The sequence below is a fragment of the Pinus tabuliformis genome, chromosome 1_1, assembly GCF_031772625.1.
Source record: "Pinus tabuliformis cultivar Carrire ecotype Pingquan chromosome 1_1, CPIR1, whole genome shotgun sequence".
NCBI lineage: Eukaryota > Viridiplantae > Streptophyta > Pinopsida > Pinales > Pinaceae > Pinus > Pinus tabuliformis.
This window is the reverse complement of record NC_142297.1, coordinates 552,162,891-552,182,303: the sequence shown is the minus strand read 5'-3', so window position 1 is coordinate 552,182,303 and position 19,413 is coordinate 552,162,891. Positions and strand designations below refer to the sequence as shown.

At 32.4% G+C, this 19,413-nt stretch overlaps 1 protein-coding gene across 1 annotated transcript; it reads right to left on the bottom strand.

Annotated features, from left to right (window-relative positions):
- Positions 1-13,856: 13,856 nt before the first annotated feature.
- Positions 13,857-15,891, bottom strand: LOC149214330 (cinnamoyl-CoA reductase 1-like). Its single transcript, XM_089390878.1, has 6 exons — positions 15,645-15,891; positions 15,396-15,553; positions 15,020-15,205; positions 14,743-14,905; positions 14,461-14,653; positions 13,857-14,326 (listed from the first exon to the last, which is right to left on the bottom strand). The coding sequence occupies exons 1-6, from the start codon at positions 15,766-15,768 to the stop codon at positions 14,125-14,127; spliced, it is 1,026 nt and encodes a 341-aa protein (XP_089247004.1). The 5' UTR covers positions 15,769-15,891; the 3' UTR covers positions 13,857-14,124.
- Between the last annotated feature and the right edge of the window lie 3,522 nt (positions 15,892-19,413).

Genomic DNA, 19,413 nt, shown 5'->3' with positions numbered 1-19,413 from the left:
TGAACCCTATCTGATAGTCTCAGTTTCTATTTTTTTTGCACAGCTAGCGAATTTCCATCCTCAGTAGAAGGCATGTGTGTGTTAAGGATAGCCTTCATTGCGGCTTAATTGATCATATAGAGGATTATTCCTGCTTTACCCTAATCACTCCCAGAGACACGATTTATGATATACATATATAGATTGCATTCATGTTCCACTGTGTGTCTCATGCCGGTCTAAACATGGGCTTTACGGTGTCTTTTTATTGTAACTAATCAAATTCCCATTTCTATTTTTTTCAAATTTCAAATCCTGTGCAAAACATATTTGTAATCACTCCTACCCTTATTCTCCAAGGAATCAATAGATAACTAGTGCTTGCTTCAGTACTTCCCAAGGAATCAACGAATAACTAGTGCTTGCTTCAGTACTTCCCAAAGGCTTCAAACCCTATAGTTTAGTAGCAATGGTAGGAGAAACGGGAACAGAGCCAGAGCCTCTGACATTCACAGTGGAAACAGAAGGGTTTAGTTTGACAACAAAGTTTTTTTATTATCCCCTTTATGTGGATGAATAAGATCCTAACTGGCCCAAAGAGGAAGAGGATGGCTAGGGCTTTAGCTCTCCTAATTTTTTATTATAAAATCAAGGCTAAGAAAAAGAAATATGACGATGACGTAGACTATCGAGGATAAGATGGATTTGGACGATGATACTGAAACACATCTTTCAGTCAAGGATATCACTGCTAAGGATTGGGAAGATGTCGTGTTTCATAATATCAATTGATATCATCAGTATAATGATCCTCCTGCAATATCAAAAGTCGCTGATGAAATCAATGAGTGAAGGGAGGACTTGTTGATTTATTCTACTTCTAAATGCAAGATCTTCATATCTAACATGAAATCGTGGAAGATGTTCATGAATCAAATTGAAATCGATCGACTTTATTGTGTATACTTAATATTTTCACACTACCACCGAGTGCTCCAGGTGCATACTACTCGTACGGTTTCGATGTGTTGACAGGATATGCCATATATTAATCATTAAAAACCAAACGACCGATTGGTAGAACGTATTCCAGATTTAATATTTAATCACTATGTGATCATAATATTTTATATAGAGTGGATAACATGTGCTTTCACATTCCCTATTTTAATATTACAACTCATCCTTAACAGACCTTATTTTATAAAGACCATAGACATAAAAACCTTTATTAGTTTTAAATGCTTTAAAATACTAACATGTTATATATTTTGATAATAACCATGTTAACATTTGAAATCCTACTCCTTGTAATGTCAAGGAACATAATCCACTTTTCAAACTTTACCCTTTTAACACTGTTGGGTTAGTTCTCCTATTTAGCTCTCATACTTAGTCATATTTTGTAGAGACAGATTGGCCCATAGGCCGAAAGGTTTGAACTTGAAGCTCTGATACCATTTGTAAGGAACCTCCTAAGCATACTCGGAAATTTAGCTCCTATACCCCTTATTCTGGGAATTTTATTAGGAATACTTGCTAAGATCCCCTCGTGGATATTAGGATTTTTAGACTACCCTTATATCAACACTAAAAATCATATATAGTACTCATGGACTTAACCATTGAATGCAAACTACATGGATCCACGAGGTGGACTTTTAGGAATATCATTAAGTTCAATTTACAATTTTAAAAAAAGGATTGATCCTGACATGTAATTCATAAAATTTATTGGTTATTCCCTACAAGCATTAATGAATTCATAATTAGCTTAGCCATGCATCAGGATCATAGCTCTACAAACATAGGCAAAGGGTTACTAATGTAACTCTTAAGCAACAGACAATAAGCTAATCTAGTCTCATTAAGTACTCATGAAATAGGATATTTGACCATCATAAACTATTCCGTTAAAGGCATTATAACATATGCATCTACCACTATCTGCCATGTTAAACTAGAGACTTCATATACCAACAATTACATGCGATGTTCATTTACTAGCATTTAACTAAGATCACCTTTAGATCACTGGATATTTCACTCATCCCTATGTATAAGAATGAAATAAATCACATGAATACAGATATCATCATACTAACACATGAACCAAAAAGGGGCAACATATCCAATATTGCATTGAATTTACATGACTTAATCCTTCTACCGATTTTAACATGAAATACATTAAAAAGACATGCATAAACTGCAATTCTTCCATGCCAGCAATTAACACAACATCTATATAACTGAACCAAATACTATAATGACATAAATAATAAGAGACCGACATACAAACAATCCAAGCATGTGAGTCAAACTAAAACATCACTTGGAGGGAGGAGCGCTACCACCCAACCATGAATCACGTATGATCCCCCCGAGCTGAAGTTCTTGCCAAGGATCAACTGTCCTCAATTGATCAGTGCACTGGGTATTTAAAACGCTCTTTCATGATTTAGTTTCCATTAGCAGCGTCCCGCTTTTATGGATTTTTCCATTTTCTTAGGTCTTTTTTGGAAAATCTCGTCTTTATCTCCCGCGAGGATTTTCCTCATGAAAGCTTTCCTCTATCTCCTGCAAAGCTTTTATGTCCGATGGATATTTATCTCCCATCCATCTGATGGATCTCTAATCCATCCAAGCTTATCTAGAATCACTTCTAGAAGCTTTATCATCAAAGATTCATCTCTATCGCATTCCTCAATGGGATTTGGCAAGAATCTCATCTCTCTTGGTGCTCCACCCTCCAAGTGATTTATTTTATTAATTTATTTAATAACACATTTTATTTTCATATTACATATCACCTAGCTTTCCTCAACTTAGTTTAGAATATTTTAACCCACAAAGGAGGGTATCACAACTAGCTTTCCTCATCTTATGTTTACAATAATTTAACACACAAGGGAGGATATCACACCTAGCTTTAACTCAGCTTAGGTTTACAATAATTTAGCACACAAGGGAGGGGTGTTACATTTTCTAACTTGTTTCGTTAACCCCATTAACTCACTTCAACCATTAATGCAACATTTCAACCATTGAAGCTCTTGAAAATTACTCAATAGTTCTTTGATTGTATATTAATTACAGAAAAATAAGAAAACTTGAGAAGCTTAAAAATCCTTTAATGAGAAACTATGGACAAATTACTAGGCATTACTCATCATTGATCAGTAATTTTAAATCATGTTTTCAGACTTTAATTGGCAAGATTGCTCTTACACTTGCAAATATAGCACATGGATTTTTTATCCTTTTTTTTTTGTGGGGGGGTGGGGTGGGTGGGAAGAATGGAACTAAATAGGGGGAGGCCTACCTTTTAATTTATGCACAACATGCCTAGTATGGAACTTAAGATCAAAACAAATTGTATGACATTGAACTCATCCATGGACATGACAAATTATTTGTTATTATATGCATAATAGGTGGTGCAAAACTGACCTTTAATCTTGTAAGAACAATGTAGGTAAAACTTTTATAACTTCAAATAGACTACATCTTCAAATCTATAAAGGAAAATTAGGAAATTAATAAATAGCAAGAGAGTGTGTCAATATCAAGATATTGATATCAATAATCATAGTTTTTATGCTAATAAACCATGATGTTTCCTCTGAGATTTATTTTTCTGGTTTTTTAACTTGTTTTGTCATTTTTTTAGGAATAAATGTGAGCTTTATTGGTTAAATACATTTCCTAAATCCTGGGATGCTGAAAAATAATTTTTTGAAGTCTTAAAATAACCCTCCAGCCCTAGAATCCCATTTACATAATTTGATATGGCCTGAAACATTTCAGGGTTGTATCCCCCACATGTATATTCCATTTCAATATCTGAAACACTGAACAACATTTCAAGCTCCTCCAGTATGCATTTAGAGTAACCTAAAATCATTTCCATGCACATTGACCATAACCTTAATGAGTAGGTAGAGAATTTAGCTAACTAAGTAATAAGAAGAGAAAGAGAAGCTTGTAAAATTCACAACTTTGGTTAATTTCTTTCTCGATGTATCACTTTCTTAATATCAATTGTTCCTTCACTCAATGGACCGCTCTGCTTGTATCCCAAGAAACATAATAAAAATCATCCAAGTCACTCAAAATCAACGAATTCTGACTCATCCTGGTTAGAAAACAAGATGATTTGACGTTTATCTCACCTCAGTGAGAAAACAAGTTGAGTCAACTTCTCAATCATTGAAGTCAAAGTTAGAGTTAGTAGCTAACTCCATCTTTCTAACTTGCTAAATTGGCAGAGGCATTTTGTAGATACTGATGTTGGCCCTATTGTCCTTGATCTAGACTATAAAGTGAGTCTTTGCACTAAGGTGCAATATTTTTCAGCTTATCCCATTGTTTCCCTTTATCTAGAATACTTAGTGAGGCTTTGCACTAAAGTGCTAGATTTTGCAATAACAAGCCCCATTTCAAAAAAACATGTAAGTATCTCGTCTTACCTTTACAATAGCCTCCCTCCCTTCATTTAATAATTATTTCTTTCATATGTAAATAGAAAATTGGTGTATGGAATTTGTATTTTATACTAGTAGTAGACATATCCCCTCAAATATCAATGTGTAGAGTTTGTGTCATATACTAACTTTGAAGTCACACAAGGACAATAGGAAGAGATCATCCATACCATCCCCACAATCACTCAGATGCTTTGAAGTTTTCCTTGTTCAATCCAGGGACCAAATATGTTATTTTGGTTTCACACCTAATGATTGGTGCCATGTAAGGATCACTAGCGCTTGAATCACATGCTTCGGGTTCGACAATGATAGGTTTAGTTTGCATTCAATTTTTTTGATGAAGTATATCATTATGTTCATATATATATATATATATATATATATATATATATATATATATATATATATATATATATATATATATATATGAAAACAAATTATCCCATTTTTCTAACAAGAATAGAGAAATTTGATATGTCAAAGACACCCTACTTGGTGATATGGTGGGGTGGGTTACAATATGGGTGAGTAGCATGCAAGTGTTTTACATCGACACACCCTTGAGAAATTTTAATTTAAAATTAAAATAATTAAAAATATAATAAATAGTTAAGGAAAAATTATAATTTGAAGACGAAATCCTAATTTTGTCTTAAATAAATGTCTTAGAACCCCACTTTAGGTAGTAGTGCTAGAAAATTACAGCAAGCATTATCATCTAACTAAGAAACAAGTTGATCCAATTTCTCTTTGACTTTGAATACATCTAGAGAAGCATGTAATGAGCTCTCTCTTTTAGAAAAGAAATTATTGTGTAATCTGAACTATTATTAAGCAATGTAGAAACACTTGAAATTTTAAAATTTCTTTAATTGTAAATTATTGACTCCTCTTTCCTTCAACCCTTGCTAAATTGAGTCAATTTTGATACAACCAAAATTAAAAATTAAAACACAAGGCACTAGTAATTTTGCACTACTTTGTAAAACTTGTGTAATGGAACAACGTTGATCACATCTTGTGATAGAGGACTCCTTAGCATGCCCCACATGAGAGTTTTGTCTTTTAAGGCTAAAATAAAATCCTCTATAGCCTTGGAGTAATTGTTTTTTTTTTTTAAAGTGTATCTCCTATTCACGTCATTGTGGTTGGATTCCAATATTGTAGGGTTGATCTAGATGTAACTATTACAAAAATATTAGTAAATCGAGGGAATCTCCAAGTTGTTAATGTATAATCTACAATCTTCTCAAGTGCTCTAGCTAGCATTAGTGAAGCTTCTCTCAAATACTTTGATAGTGATCATGGAATTTATGTTGCACATAGGCTTAGATCCTCTTTTATGAGCTTTTGGGTGTAGTGCACATGTGAGATAGGAAACTCTTGTCTTTGAACATAAAGTTATAGAGGTAAGGTAACATTGTTTGAGATGGATGTGGTTGCATATCGTTATTTGATTGCTACAAAAATTTAAACACAACACCAAAAGAATAATTGGTGTGAGGGGCCTTCATAAAATGCTCTGTAATTTTTTAATAAATATAGGGCCTTATTGGGGGAACCATTCAATGCATGCTTGTAAAACATGACATTCCATGATGTGACACCTCTTACACTCTTTCATACACATCATGTGCAATATTTGATACCCTGCATTTTCCATACATGTCTATGAGGTTAGTGCCCAAGAAAAGGATTAGACTTGTCTCTAATTTTAACTATTTGATGAGGGAAAATTTTCCCTCTTGCAAAACTGACAAGGAATAGTTGTCTAGTGCCCAAGAAAAGCATTGGACTCGTCTCTAATTTCAAATATTTGATGAAGAATAATTTTCTCACCAGCAGAACTGATAAAGAATAGTTGTGTGGTTCTTTGCTTGCCTCTTGAATTTGAAAACAAGCTTAAGGGTCACTTCATAAGGGCTATTGTAGGCATCCATATGATCAACATGTTTCATAAATAGGCATTTGGTTTTTCTATTAAGATGAAAACAACATGCTTTAGCCACACAACTATTGATTGCATACATAGTCGCAAGTGGAAAGGAAAAGGAAGCATTATGGTTGAATATAGTGACAATGTAGTCAATGTGGAGTAGCTTTCTTGTTGTAAGTGATATGTTGTTGGAGGCCTTTTACTTGCCAAAGCACGAAGTAGAAATGGAAATAAAGTTTTCAATTTGCACAATAGACTAGAATAGATTCATACTACATGCAAACAATTTGGGGTAGCTATTTTTGATAGTTCAAAGTGAGGCAAAATAGTCATATCTACATTCTTATTTTATAAAGAACCAATTGCAAGTATGTTTCCCACCTAATCTAAATTGTACCTGAGAGAAAAATTATACTCCATCACCATGTTATTTATTTCCTCAACACATTCCCATTTGGCGTTGTTACACTTCCAGACGAAATGTGGTGCACATCCAAGAGGCCCTAATCCCACGTACATAAAATTTCTTGCATTTTCATTATACATATGTTGCACAATCATAAATATACCCAAATTATAATTCAATTCAACATGAATCATAAATACACACAAATTGTTATTCAACTCAACAAGACTGAAATGATTATTATTGGTATTGTCAAGAAACCCTAGATTAGGAGAAGAATTGAATTCCACACACCCTAAACCCTAAACACAAAGATTTTTAGGATAAATGGCCTCAAATTGTGTGTTTATGGCATTGATGAGAAATTGGTTGAATTCCCATGGCGTAAGGAATGTAGGAAAACCACAAACGTTGCATAGGTGAAAGTCAATGTCATTAGTGCTTATTATGGAGATATAAATAATGGACTTCGAAATCATTTTCTTAATTCTTTCTCACCTTAGGATCAATGATATCTACTTAATCGTCTTTGTAGCTTGCACAATTTGCTGCTTTAAAAATATGTTTTGCCCCTATATTTAAATAAATGAAAATAAACAAATTATGTTACACAAATTGTCATTATTTCAATGAAATTTTACAAGAAATATAACTATATTATATCATTGACTACATTGGCAATCAATATGTGGTCTGAGTCACTACGGTGCAAAAACCTCACCCCTGAAGAAGAAAAATTAAGTCTACTTACGATGGTTTTGATTCACCCTGCTTCTCTATGAAATGGTTGAACTAGAGGCAGGCCCATGAGACTTATTGTTAAATCTCAAAACAGGGAATTAACAGGAAAATGGTGAGTGGAGTGCTACATGTTTCCATTAATGAGTAGTAAATGAACAAGTGGTCGAGCTAGCTATCTATGGAGGAGAGTTCCTTTTGTGTTAAATTTTGTCAAGACCTCCTCTTGACTTAAATTTTATATTAAGGAAATTAAAATAATTTTAGGTTTTAATTTAAAATAATTAAAATAAAAAACTAACTCTTTAAGGCAAAAGATTTATTTTGTCTTAAAAGGCTTCTCCTTGTAGTAGTGTGTTAACCATGGTTCATAATGGTCAACCATGGGCAATATTAATGTAACAATGTATCAATGGTCAACATTAATATTAGATTGATGTAACATTAATATATTGTTATATTAATGGCTCACCATGGTCAACCCTCAATCAACCCTTTTCAACATTTGTCAACTTCGGCAACCATGATCAAACTCATTAACTCTCTCCAACCACGGTCAACCATGATCAAACTCATTAACTCTCTCCAACCATGGTCAACCATGACCAACTAATCCACCCAACAAACATTAGCCATCAACTAGAACAACCATATTAATAAATATGGTTGATATACATTTTCCACCTTGTATACACCAATTGACATATGAAAATAATGTCACTCCACAACTTATATCAAACATATTTACTAATATAACTATATTAATTAGATATATTTTAAAAATACATATATTCTCTAATAAAAACTATATATTAAAAAATCCTATTAAGTGTTTCTTTTAGGTTTCCTTTAAAAAAAAGCTTTTTGATTCAATTTATAAATATAAATAGATCGTAAATTTTCAATATGATTAATTTGAATTAACATAGATCGTAAAATTTCAATATGCACGAGGTGGATTAATAAAAATTACTAGGCCTTCAATAAATGGCAATGGCAAGATATTAACATAAATATCTAATAAAAATAATATTGGACATTTTAATATTCAACATTATGGCAGGGTATTAACATACCTATTTAAACACAACTTTAAAAATAGATATTGGGCATAGAAATATTCAACATTATGGAAGGGTATTAACATACATATTTAATCAAACTTTAAGAATACTATCTCAATTCCTGAATTGATATCTCCATTAACGATGAGCTTAATAGCATGATGCAGGTTGCGTTGAAACATTAAAAACTACTGTGACACGGAAGTAATATCTCCATTAACCATGAGCTTAATAGCACGATGCAGGTTGCGTTGGAACATTAAAAAATACTTTGGCAGAAGTAATAATTCAAAACATCCTACTGATCACCTAAGTGCATGCAGCAATATAGAGAAAATTAACGTGTATTGACGATTACATTATTGACTTGACTTGTACCATTCTCTTTATCAGATCCTAGGCAACAGCGAGTCGCTGCCAACCATGTCATCCCACCCTGAAAGATGACGTTGAAGAAACCCTTTTTTGTGTAAGATTTCGACGATGTCAGCTAAACACTTGTTCATACGTGTAAATGAGAAATTTAAATCCATTTCTGCGCAAGCCTCCATCACATTCTTCGTTCCTTTCACCGGTGGATCTATTACCTCTTCCTGAATATAATTACATCATCACGTACGGACGTAAGCCAGTCAGTAGACTATATCATTAGTTAACAATATCTAACGGCCACAAGAGTAATTACCTGCGGCCGAGCTAGGTATCTGAAATAGAGAGTGGCCGAGCTAGCTATGTGCGGCAGAGAGTTCCTTTTGTGTTAAATTTTGTCGAGAATTCCTCTCCCTTTGTCTTCAATTTCACCAGAGACCTCTTCTTGTCTTAAATTTTATATTAAGAAAATTAAAATAATTTTAGGTTTAATTTAAAATAATTAAAAAAGTAATGGTTTAAAATAAAAGATTTACTTTGTTTTACAAAATTTTTTAAAAGTTTCTTTTAGTGTGTTAACCATAATTTGTAATAGTTAACTATGGTCAATATTAATGTAACAATTTATTAATGGTCAATATTAATATAACATTGTTAGATTGATGTAACTTGATACATTGTTATATTAATAGTTGACTATGGTAAACTTTTAGTGAACTTTTTTCAACATTTGTCAACCTTGTCAATCATGATCAAACTCAATAACCCTCTCCAACCATGGTCAACCATGGCCAATGAATCCACTCAAACATCAACTTACACAACCACATTAATAAATGTGATTAATATAATGTGATCCATGACATTTTCCTCCATTTATACACCAATTGGCATATGAAAATAATGTCAATCCACAAATTATATCAACCATATTTACTAATATGGTTGTGCTAATTATATATATTTAAAACATATAAGTGTTGTTTGGTTTCCCTTTCCCAAAAAAAGTATTTTTGATTCAATTTATTGCAATGAGAGGCGCTCATTCTACAACCCAATATGACCGTGATGACCCCGATGTGTAAGTATGTCACATCATAAGGGAATAATAAAAATAATTTTAGTTAATGTCGGCCAAAACATCAACTTAAATTATATATAGCTTGAATTTTTAGATTATGTATAAATTTTTAATCTTATTCATCGACTAAGATGAATTATTAAAATATAACTATGTATTATTATATATAATTTGAACAGATAATAAATTCTCATGCCTTTAATAATTCTTTTGAATTGATCATAAATTTACCTTTAACAAAAAAATTTACCACATTGAAATTCCAAATTAGGTAAAATGTTAAACATTTTTACTCTTTACTAAAGCCAATATCATTTATTAAATCAAAGAATTAGATAATTCAACACAAAGAATCGAAAATCCCCCTACAATTTTTTTTAATATTTGTAAAATGATTATAATATATTAAAATCTTTAAAAACATAAATATTTCCACATCAAATTTGTAGTATTTGAAAATATTAGTTTGATGTAGTTTTATTATAAATTTTATTAAAAAAAAAACACTAAATCTAATATTGATATTAAAATATTAATATTAATATTAATATATTATAATCTTAATATTATTGAATTTAATAAATTTGGATTAATATAATATTAAATTTAATATAACATTCTATTTGTTATATTATAATATATATTAATATATCATGATATATATTAACTCTAGATATCTATGGAGGGAAGAATAAAGATATAGAGTGATAGAGGTGGAGAAATAGAGAGAGTGACAAGGGAGAGATGAAGATAAAATGAAGGAGAGGGGAGAGGAGAAATGAAGAAAGGGAGAGGGAGGTGTGAGAGAGGGAAACATAAAGATGGAGGGGGAGAGAGAGGAGGAGAGAGAGGGAGATAATGACAAGGTTGGAGGGCTGAGAAATACAAAGAGATATGGGGAGAGATGGGGAGGTATGAGAGAAAGGGTGAGAGGGAAGGAATAGAGGGAGGGCTTGAGAGAGAGGAGGAGAGAGGAAGGGACATAGAGATAGAGTTGGATGGGGAGAGAGGGAGTGAAGAAGGACATAAAGAGAGAAAAGTGGGGAGAGAGAGAGGAATGGAGTGAAGAAGAAAGTCATAGTGAGATAAAAGTGGAGAGAGAGAGAGAGAGAGAGAGAGAGAGAGAGAGAGAGAGGGAGTGATAAGGGAGAGATGGAGAGAGATTGTGTATGTTTTGGGTATAGAGAGACAAAGAAGGAGATATGGAAGGAAGGGGGAAGAGAAGGAGAGAGGGAGGGAGATAGTGATAGAGATGGAGGGCGAAGAGAGAGAGAGAGGAGGGGGAAGAGAAAAGGAGAGAGATGGAGTTGGAGGGAGAGAGGGAGGTAAGATGAAAGACAGGGAGAAAGAGAGAGGAATTAATAAGGGAGATAGAGACGGGGAGAGAGGAGTTCAGGAAGAGAGATAGAAGAGGGAGAGAGGGAGAGGAGGGGAAGAGAGAGGGAGAGGGAGAGGTACATAGATATCAAGAAAGAGTGTATGTTTTGGGGGTGATATAAAGATACAAAGGAGCGGCAGAGGGAGATAGAGATATAGATGGGAAGCGAAGAGAGGGAAGAAGAGAGAGAGTGTGTGTGTGTATTTGGGCAAGTGAGATAGAGATACAAAGAAGGAGATATGGATGAAGATATAGATATAGATGGAGTGGGGAGAGACGGAAAAAGATTTCATATCCTAGACCCATTGATTTCAGTCTAGATGATTTCTAATCCTATTTGATTGCTTGTACTAGATGCATTGATTTCAGTGTAGATGTTGATTTATAATCCTATTTGATTGTTTGCTCTAGATGCATTGATTTTAGTGTAGATGGTGATTCCTAATCATATTTGATTAGTTGCACTAGATGTATTGATTTCAGTGTAGATGTTGATTTCTAATTATAATTTATTGCTTGCACTAGATGCATTGATTTTAGTGTAGATGTTGATTTCTAATCTTATTTGATTACTTGTATTAGATGCATTTATTTCATTGTAGATTTTGCTCTCTAATCTTATTTGATTGATTTTATTAGATGGACTAAATATTGTTAATATTGAGGCTGTAAATTAGATGGAGTGGGGAGAGTGAGAAGAATATTTCTTGCACTAGATGCATTGATTTCCATATAAATGATTATTTCTAATCCTATTTGATTGTTTGCAATAGATGCTTGATTTCCATATAGATGATTATTTCTAATCCTATTTGATTGTTTGCAATAGATGCATTGATTACAGTGTAGATGTTGATTTCTTATTATATTTGATTGCTTGCACTAGATGCATTGATATCAGTGTAGATGTTGATTTCTAATCACATTTGATTGTTTTCCCTAGATGCATTGATTTCATTAGATGCATTAGATTCTATTAATCTATGTAGTGTAGATTATTAAAATATATATTTTTAAGATATATTTAATAATACCTAGAAGGACACTATTAAAAATTAATTAGTTATCAAAAGTTGTGATACCTATAACTAAATGAAATAAATGTGTAGAATCAATCCTCGTGCAACTTGCAAATTATGATCGTCTCCCTTCTTCATAACCAACTAATTACTAATAGATAATTACATATATTCAAAATTACTAATAGAAAATTGCATACAACAATGTATTCAAGATATTTATAAATAAGAAGAAAAGATATATTTATAAACATTCAAAACAAATCAAAATATTCCTCAAATCCTTGACAAGATAGTCTCCCTTCTTCATAACCAACTAATTACTAATAGATAATACATATATTCAAAATTACTAATAGAAAATTGCATACAACAATGTATTCAAAATATTTATAAATAAGAGCAAAAGATATATTTATAAACATTCAAAACAAATCAAAATATTCCTCAAATCCTTGACAAGAACGTCTCCCTTCTTCATAACCAACTAATTACTAATAGATAATTACATATATTCAAAATTACTAATAGAAAATTGCATACAACATTGTATTCAAAATATTTATAGTAGGAAAATATATATTTATAAGCATTCAAAACAAATCGAAATATTCTCGGGGAAATAAATTACTCAAAAGATAGAAAAGAAAAAAATTATTTCAAGAGTAATATTGAAGCAACAAATTATTAAAACTACTCTTCAAGATATGTTTAGTAATACTTAGAGGCACACTATAATTAATTAGTTGTGAGAAGTTGTGATACCTAAAATTAAATGAAGTAGACCTGCAATGTCAAACCTGTAGTATGGATCCTCCTCCAACATTCACAAACATTACCATCCAAATCAAGACACATAAACACATAAACCATTCAAAGCTTCCAAATATACAAACCATTCAAGGTTGATATGGTAGTGCCAAGAAAAAAAAACATAATGTGAATTTTTAAGTTAATCTCAAACATATACATAATAATTGATAATCTAAAAATGTGATATTGACAACATAATGTGAATTTTGAAATTAATCTCAATCATATACATAATAATTGATAATATAAAAATGTGACATTATTGCCCTCAACTAGAACCAATTTAGATCCATGTAACAATGGATGTATCATGAACATAGGAAGCAAATCCCTATAGGTGCAAATCTTTCCGTTTTAGAAATCAAATCTCTATAGATGCAAAAATTTCCATAAATTCTAGAAATCCGTGTCAGATGCATTTACATTTTAACCGGTATAAATCATAAATTTTCAATATGATTTTCATAAATGGACATAGATCGTAAATTTTCAATATGCTTGAGGTGGATTAATAGATAAGGCCTTCAACAAATGGCAATGGCAAGATATTAACATAAATATGTAATCAAAAATAAAAAGATATTGGGCATACAAATCTTCAACATTATGGCAGGGTATTAACATAATCAAACTTAAAAAATACTATCTCAATTCCTGAATTGATATCTCCATTAACCATGAGCTTAATAGCACGATGCAGGTTGCGTTGAAACATTAAAAACTACCGTGACAAAGAAGTAATAATTCAAATCATCCTACTGAGCACCTAAGTGCAGGCAGCAATATAGAGAAAGTGGATATGTATTAACAATTACATGATTGAGTTGACTAATATCATTCTCTTTATTTTATCAGATCCTAGAAAACAGCGAGGGGTTGTCATCCATGCTATCCCATCCTGAGAGATGACGTTGAAGTAACCCATCTTTGTGTAAGCTTTCAACGGTGTCAGCTAAAGTCTTGATTAGAGGTGTAAACGAGAAATTTAAATCCTTTAGCTTCTGATTGGAAAACAGGAATGGCTGCTTCCTTGGATTTATCTGGTCTGAACACCTGCATGCATGATGGTGCACAGGATTACACTATTTATTTTGTTTGATTCGTTATAAACATGTTTCCAGATATGTATATTTAATTTGAACATAAATATATTAAAATATATTATGTAAGATTGCTGTGGTGTGTACTCGGTAGGGAGGGGCGAGCGTGGGCATAGTTTGGCCAACATGCCGACCAGGTCTCCACGGTGGATGTTGCATTCTCCACACACATATCTGTGGCCTTTGGCCGAAGGCGTTTCATACACTAAAATGTGAGCCTCTGCAACGTCCCTCACATCCACATATACCTGTGTTAAGTTCGCATATGTCTTCGCTGACCCTGGCCATCGATCCAATCATAGTCATAGATCCGTCAATTCTACTATCAAATCAGTAATCGGCTAAACTAGTATAGAAAGCATTGCCCACCTGTCAAATATTTCATAATATGAGCAGTGCCAGCGTCCATGGTGGACTGCAATTTCGGACCTAAAACTACCCCAGGATTCACCACTACCAGCTCTAAATTCAATTTCATGGCAAGCTCCCATGCCAATTTCTCTGCCAAGGTTTTTGCATAGCAATACCAGTTCTGCATTTAATGAACAAAACCAAGTAATAGAGTTAGCCCAAATCCACACGATCCAACTTGATATGTCTAAATATATTGAAAGCAGTGTATTAATCCAGAGAAAGTAATAAATACATTGGTCTGTATGCAGTAGTCCAAATTGCTCCAGCAATCCTCATCGACTATGGCGAATGGGTTTCTGTGAGGGTCCAGGTAAACAGCACCGATAGAAGACGTAACGACTACGCGCTTCACCGCCATTTCTGCGCAAGCCTCCATCACATTCTTCGTTCCTTTCACCGCTGGCTCTATTACCTCTTCCTGCATAATTAAATCAGTGGACTCGAACATTGGTTAACAATGACCAAACGGCCAGATGAGTAATTACAGCTATTAATGCAGTTGTTTGCCGCCATTTTAAGCTACAATTAAATTGATGTCCTCCAACTAAATATATGGAATTAGATAGATCAGAGGTTATAGAATAATTATATGGCGATGAATTAATTACGGGGTTATTGTTCATAGCAGTAGCCACGTGAAATACACCATGGCAGCCTCGGATAACTGCGACTAAGCTCTTGTAATCGAGAATATCAGCTCTCACAAGCTCAAGCCTCTCTTTTGCTCCTTCCAACGCTCTAAGATGCTCATACTTCGATCCATCATCTGTACATGTCAAATACCGTGAGAAACCCTAGCCCGAATGAAGTAATAAACAAATAATTAAACTGATTATGCATGTGGTAAGCGTACATACCATTTGGATTGGTGCGAACTGCTCCTCTCACAGTGTAGCCTCTCTTGAGGAGCATCTTGACAAGCCAAGAGGCAATGAATCCCCCTGCTCCCGTCACGCAAACTGTTCTTTCCGTTTGCTTCATTTGGTGTGATGTGATCTCGTGCTTTATGCCAAGGTAGTGCAGGCTGCAACTCTCAGATGAACAACTCAACAGTTCATATGAATCGTATACATGTAATCTGCAAAGAGAACTGAGACTTTTGAATGCCATTGATGGTGAGAATGTGATAGAAATATATAACCGCCAGGCCTCGAATATCTTTTTTGTGGTTAAAACGTACTTGACAGGTAAACGTAAAAATAAAAATGGTACTTAAATAGTAAGAAGTAAAAATTAAGTATAGTGGCTGTGGTGTGGTCTGAAGTGGGGAAATTTGGCCCTCACGTATTGTTAGGTTTTTGGCCCTCACATATTGTTAGGTTTTCTGATATGGGGAAATTTGGCCCTCACATATTGTTAGGTTTTCTGTTACATCAAAATCTCCAGGGGTTCTTAAACTTCTAAATCATTATCTTTTTCACTGGTCCCAGAATTTCATTGGTCCCAGAAATAGATCCCAGAATGACTGTTATTACACTGGATAAATTCCCAAAAAAGTAAATGTGAAAATTCAATACAGGAATAAAGCTTCCAGAGCGAACGGCCAGAGATGTGAATAAATGCGAATAGTGATCAGGCACAGGCGGGGCTTGATAAGACCACCCTTGAAATTTCAAGGACGCTTGTATCGAATTTAAACTACAGCATCATAAGTCTGAACCAACTCAACATTCTTTAATGTGAAGAGTAGATTATTTGTTTGTCCTTTAAGGAGTCACACAGCTTTTACCTAATTTTAGTCAGCCATCTGCATCTCGAATCATACTTTGGGCCGTATTCACATGATACATTTAGTAAAGTTTTATTTACTATGTTATCCAGCCATAAATGTACTGAGGTAAATATATACGCTATAAATGCACTGAGGCAATATATAATCAGAACTAAATAATGCACTTGTTTCAATTTAATAGTGAGTATACCTATATTGCCCCCACACATTTATATCTAGATACCATAGTAAATAAAGCTTGCAATGGTGTGGCATGGCAGAGTTTTTTAAAAAAAAAGTTATGCAAAATACTGACACTGTACCAACGTGCCACGTAATTTTTCAATTTTAGTCGGTCATCTGTCAAGTAATTGTAAGCCATTCAAACTCAGAGTGATATCCTCGGCCCTGCTTACATATATGATTTGACAGGGTTGTTCAATGAGCGTTACACAACAAGATCTGACACCGCCAACTTAGCTCCAATGACTTTGTGATTGGAATGGATGGGTTTCGAATAATTATGTGTTCAGTATGAAGTAATTAAGAGGTCCTTGCTCACAGTGACAGCCAAGTCAAATGCACCATGGCAACTTCGGACAACTGTAATCTCTTGTAATGGAGAATATCAGCTCTGACAAGCGCAAGCGTTTATTTCGCTTCTTCCAAAGCTCCTACATCATATTTTTACTCAACAGTGATCAAATTTGAAGAGCTTATTTTAATTTTAATTAAAAGGAAATATATTTATGTGAACTTTTTATAATGAAATAACTTTAAAAAAATTAAATATATTATTTCTACATTTCATATTCAATTAAGTTTGATCATTGTTTGTTTGTGTTGAGTACTTCCCAAATCAATTCTCTCCAATTTTATTGGATTTTGACCATGGTAAACGGAATGAAACTTAATGGATTAGTGGAATTGTTTTTATAACTCACTAATTCGATAGTGTGCTTTATGATTTTTATGATTTTAATGATTTTCGACTATAGTAAAGGATTTTGGGTATAGTAAATTGAATGAAAAGATTTTGGGTATAGTAAATTAAATGAAAGTTGATGGATTCATAATGGATTTTGTTACTAATTTTTTTATAATTATCTATTTAATAATGTTAATAGATTTTTATTCAATGTTATAAATTAGTATAAAATATTTAATTATTATGTTATTACATGAAAATTAAACTAAACTAAATATACTTGAAATAAAATAAAATAAATGTAAATTATAAAATTATAAAACAAAATAATAATAAAAACACTAAAAAAATCATGAAATTTCAACAATCACAATCCATTATTATAGTATTTTTTTTTTACACGCTCAATATCTCAATTATTATTACTATTATATGAATAACTGAGGTATGGTCACATTCAAAATCTCAATCACAATCACTATCGAATCACTAGAATAATGATATTAGAGGCATTGACTCAAAGTAAAAGCAACAAACTAGGAGATTAAGAAAAATTGATAAAGTAAAAAAAAAGGCAAAAGAGATTACCTCCTATAAGTTGAGAAAAGCTTTGACCTTGTATTATACAAGGTATAGGAAATTACCCTATGATTAGTTGGAGAGATTAAAAAAAATTGATAAAGTAAAAAAGCAAAGGGCAAAAAAGATTCTCTCTTATAAGCTTTGACTTTATATTATACAAGATATATGAAATTACCTTATGATTAGTTGGAGAAGGTTCATGGATATGGGATTAGCTTAATCTAGAAGGTGTAAAGATTTTGATGTACCGTGTGAATAAAATACAAAGGTTAGGGAATTTTCGCTTTTTTTTAGGAATTAACATGATTATATTCTTGATGAGATGGTAATGTTTTGTCATTTAAATTATATTTTTGAATGTACAAATAAATTTAGCTTATTGAAAAATTCTATCCCTTAGATTTAACAAGTTAAATTATAATTATGTCAATTTCTAACCTTACTTACCGAGGCCAACTTAACAATATTGTTGGAAGCCCCTATGACATTGTGATTGGAATGGATGGATTACGAATAATTATGTATTGGGTATGAATTAATTAGGAGGTCCTTGCTCACAGTGATAGCCAAGTCAAATGCACCATGGCAACTTCAGACAACGGTAAGCTCTTGTAATGGAGAATATCTGACAAGCTCAAGCGTTTATTCCACATCATATTTTTACTCAACAGTGATCAAATTTGAAGAACTTCTTTTAATTTCAATTAAAAAGACATATATTTATGAGACATTTCTATAAGAAAAAGACATATTTATGTGAACTATCTATAATGAAAAGCTTTAAAAATATTACATATATTATTTTTACATTTTATTTTCAATTAAATTTGATCATTGTCTCTTTGTGTTTAGTACTTCTCAAATCAATTCTATGTAATTTTATTGGATTTTGAATATTATAAATTGAATGAAACTTAATGGATTTGTGGATAATTTCTTTATCACTGGCCAATCCAATAGTGTGCTTGGTACCTGCACATGTATTTAATACTTCTGAAATCAATGCACATGTATTTAATACTTCTGAAATCAATTCTCTGTGATTTTAATGATCTCGAGCTATGGTAAAGGATTATGGCTAAGGTAAATTGAATGAAAGTTGATGGATTCATAATGGATTTTGTCAGTAATTTCTTTATAATCACCCATTCAATAATGTCAATGGACTTTTATTCAATGTTATAAATTAATATAAAATATTTAATTATTATGTTATTACATGAAAATTAAAGTAAACTAAATAAACTTGAAATAAAATAGAATAAATGTAAACTATAAAATCATAAAATAAAATAATAATAAAAAAACTAAAAAACCATGAAATTTCAACAATCATGATCCATTATTATAATATATTTTTTTTACACGCTAAATATCTCAATTACTATTACTATTATATGAATAA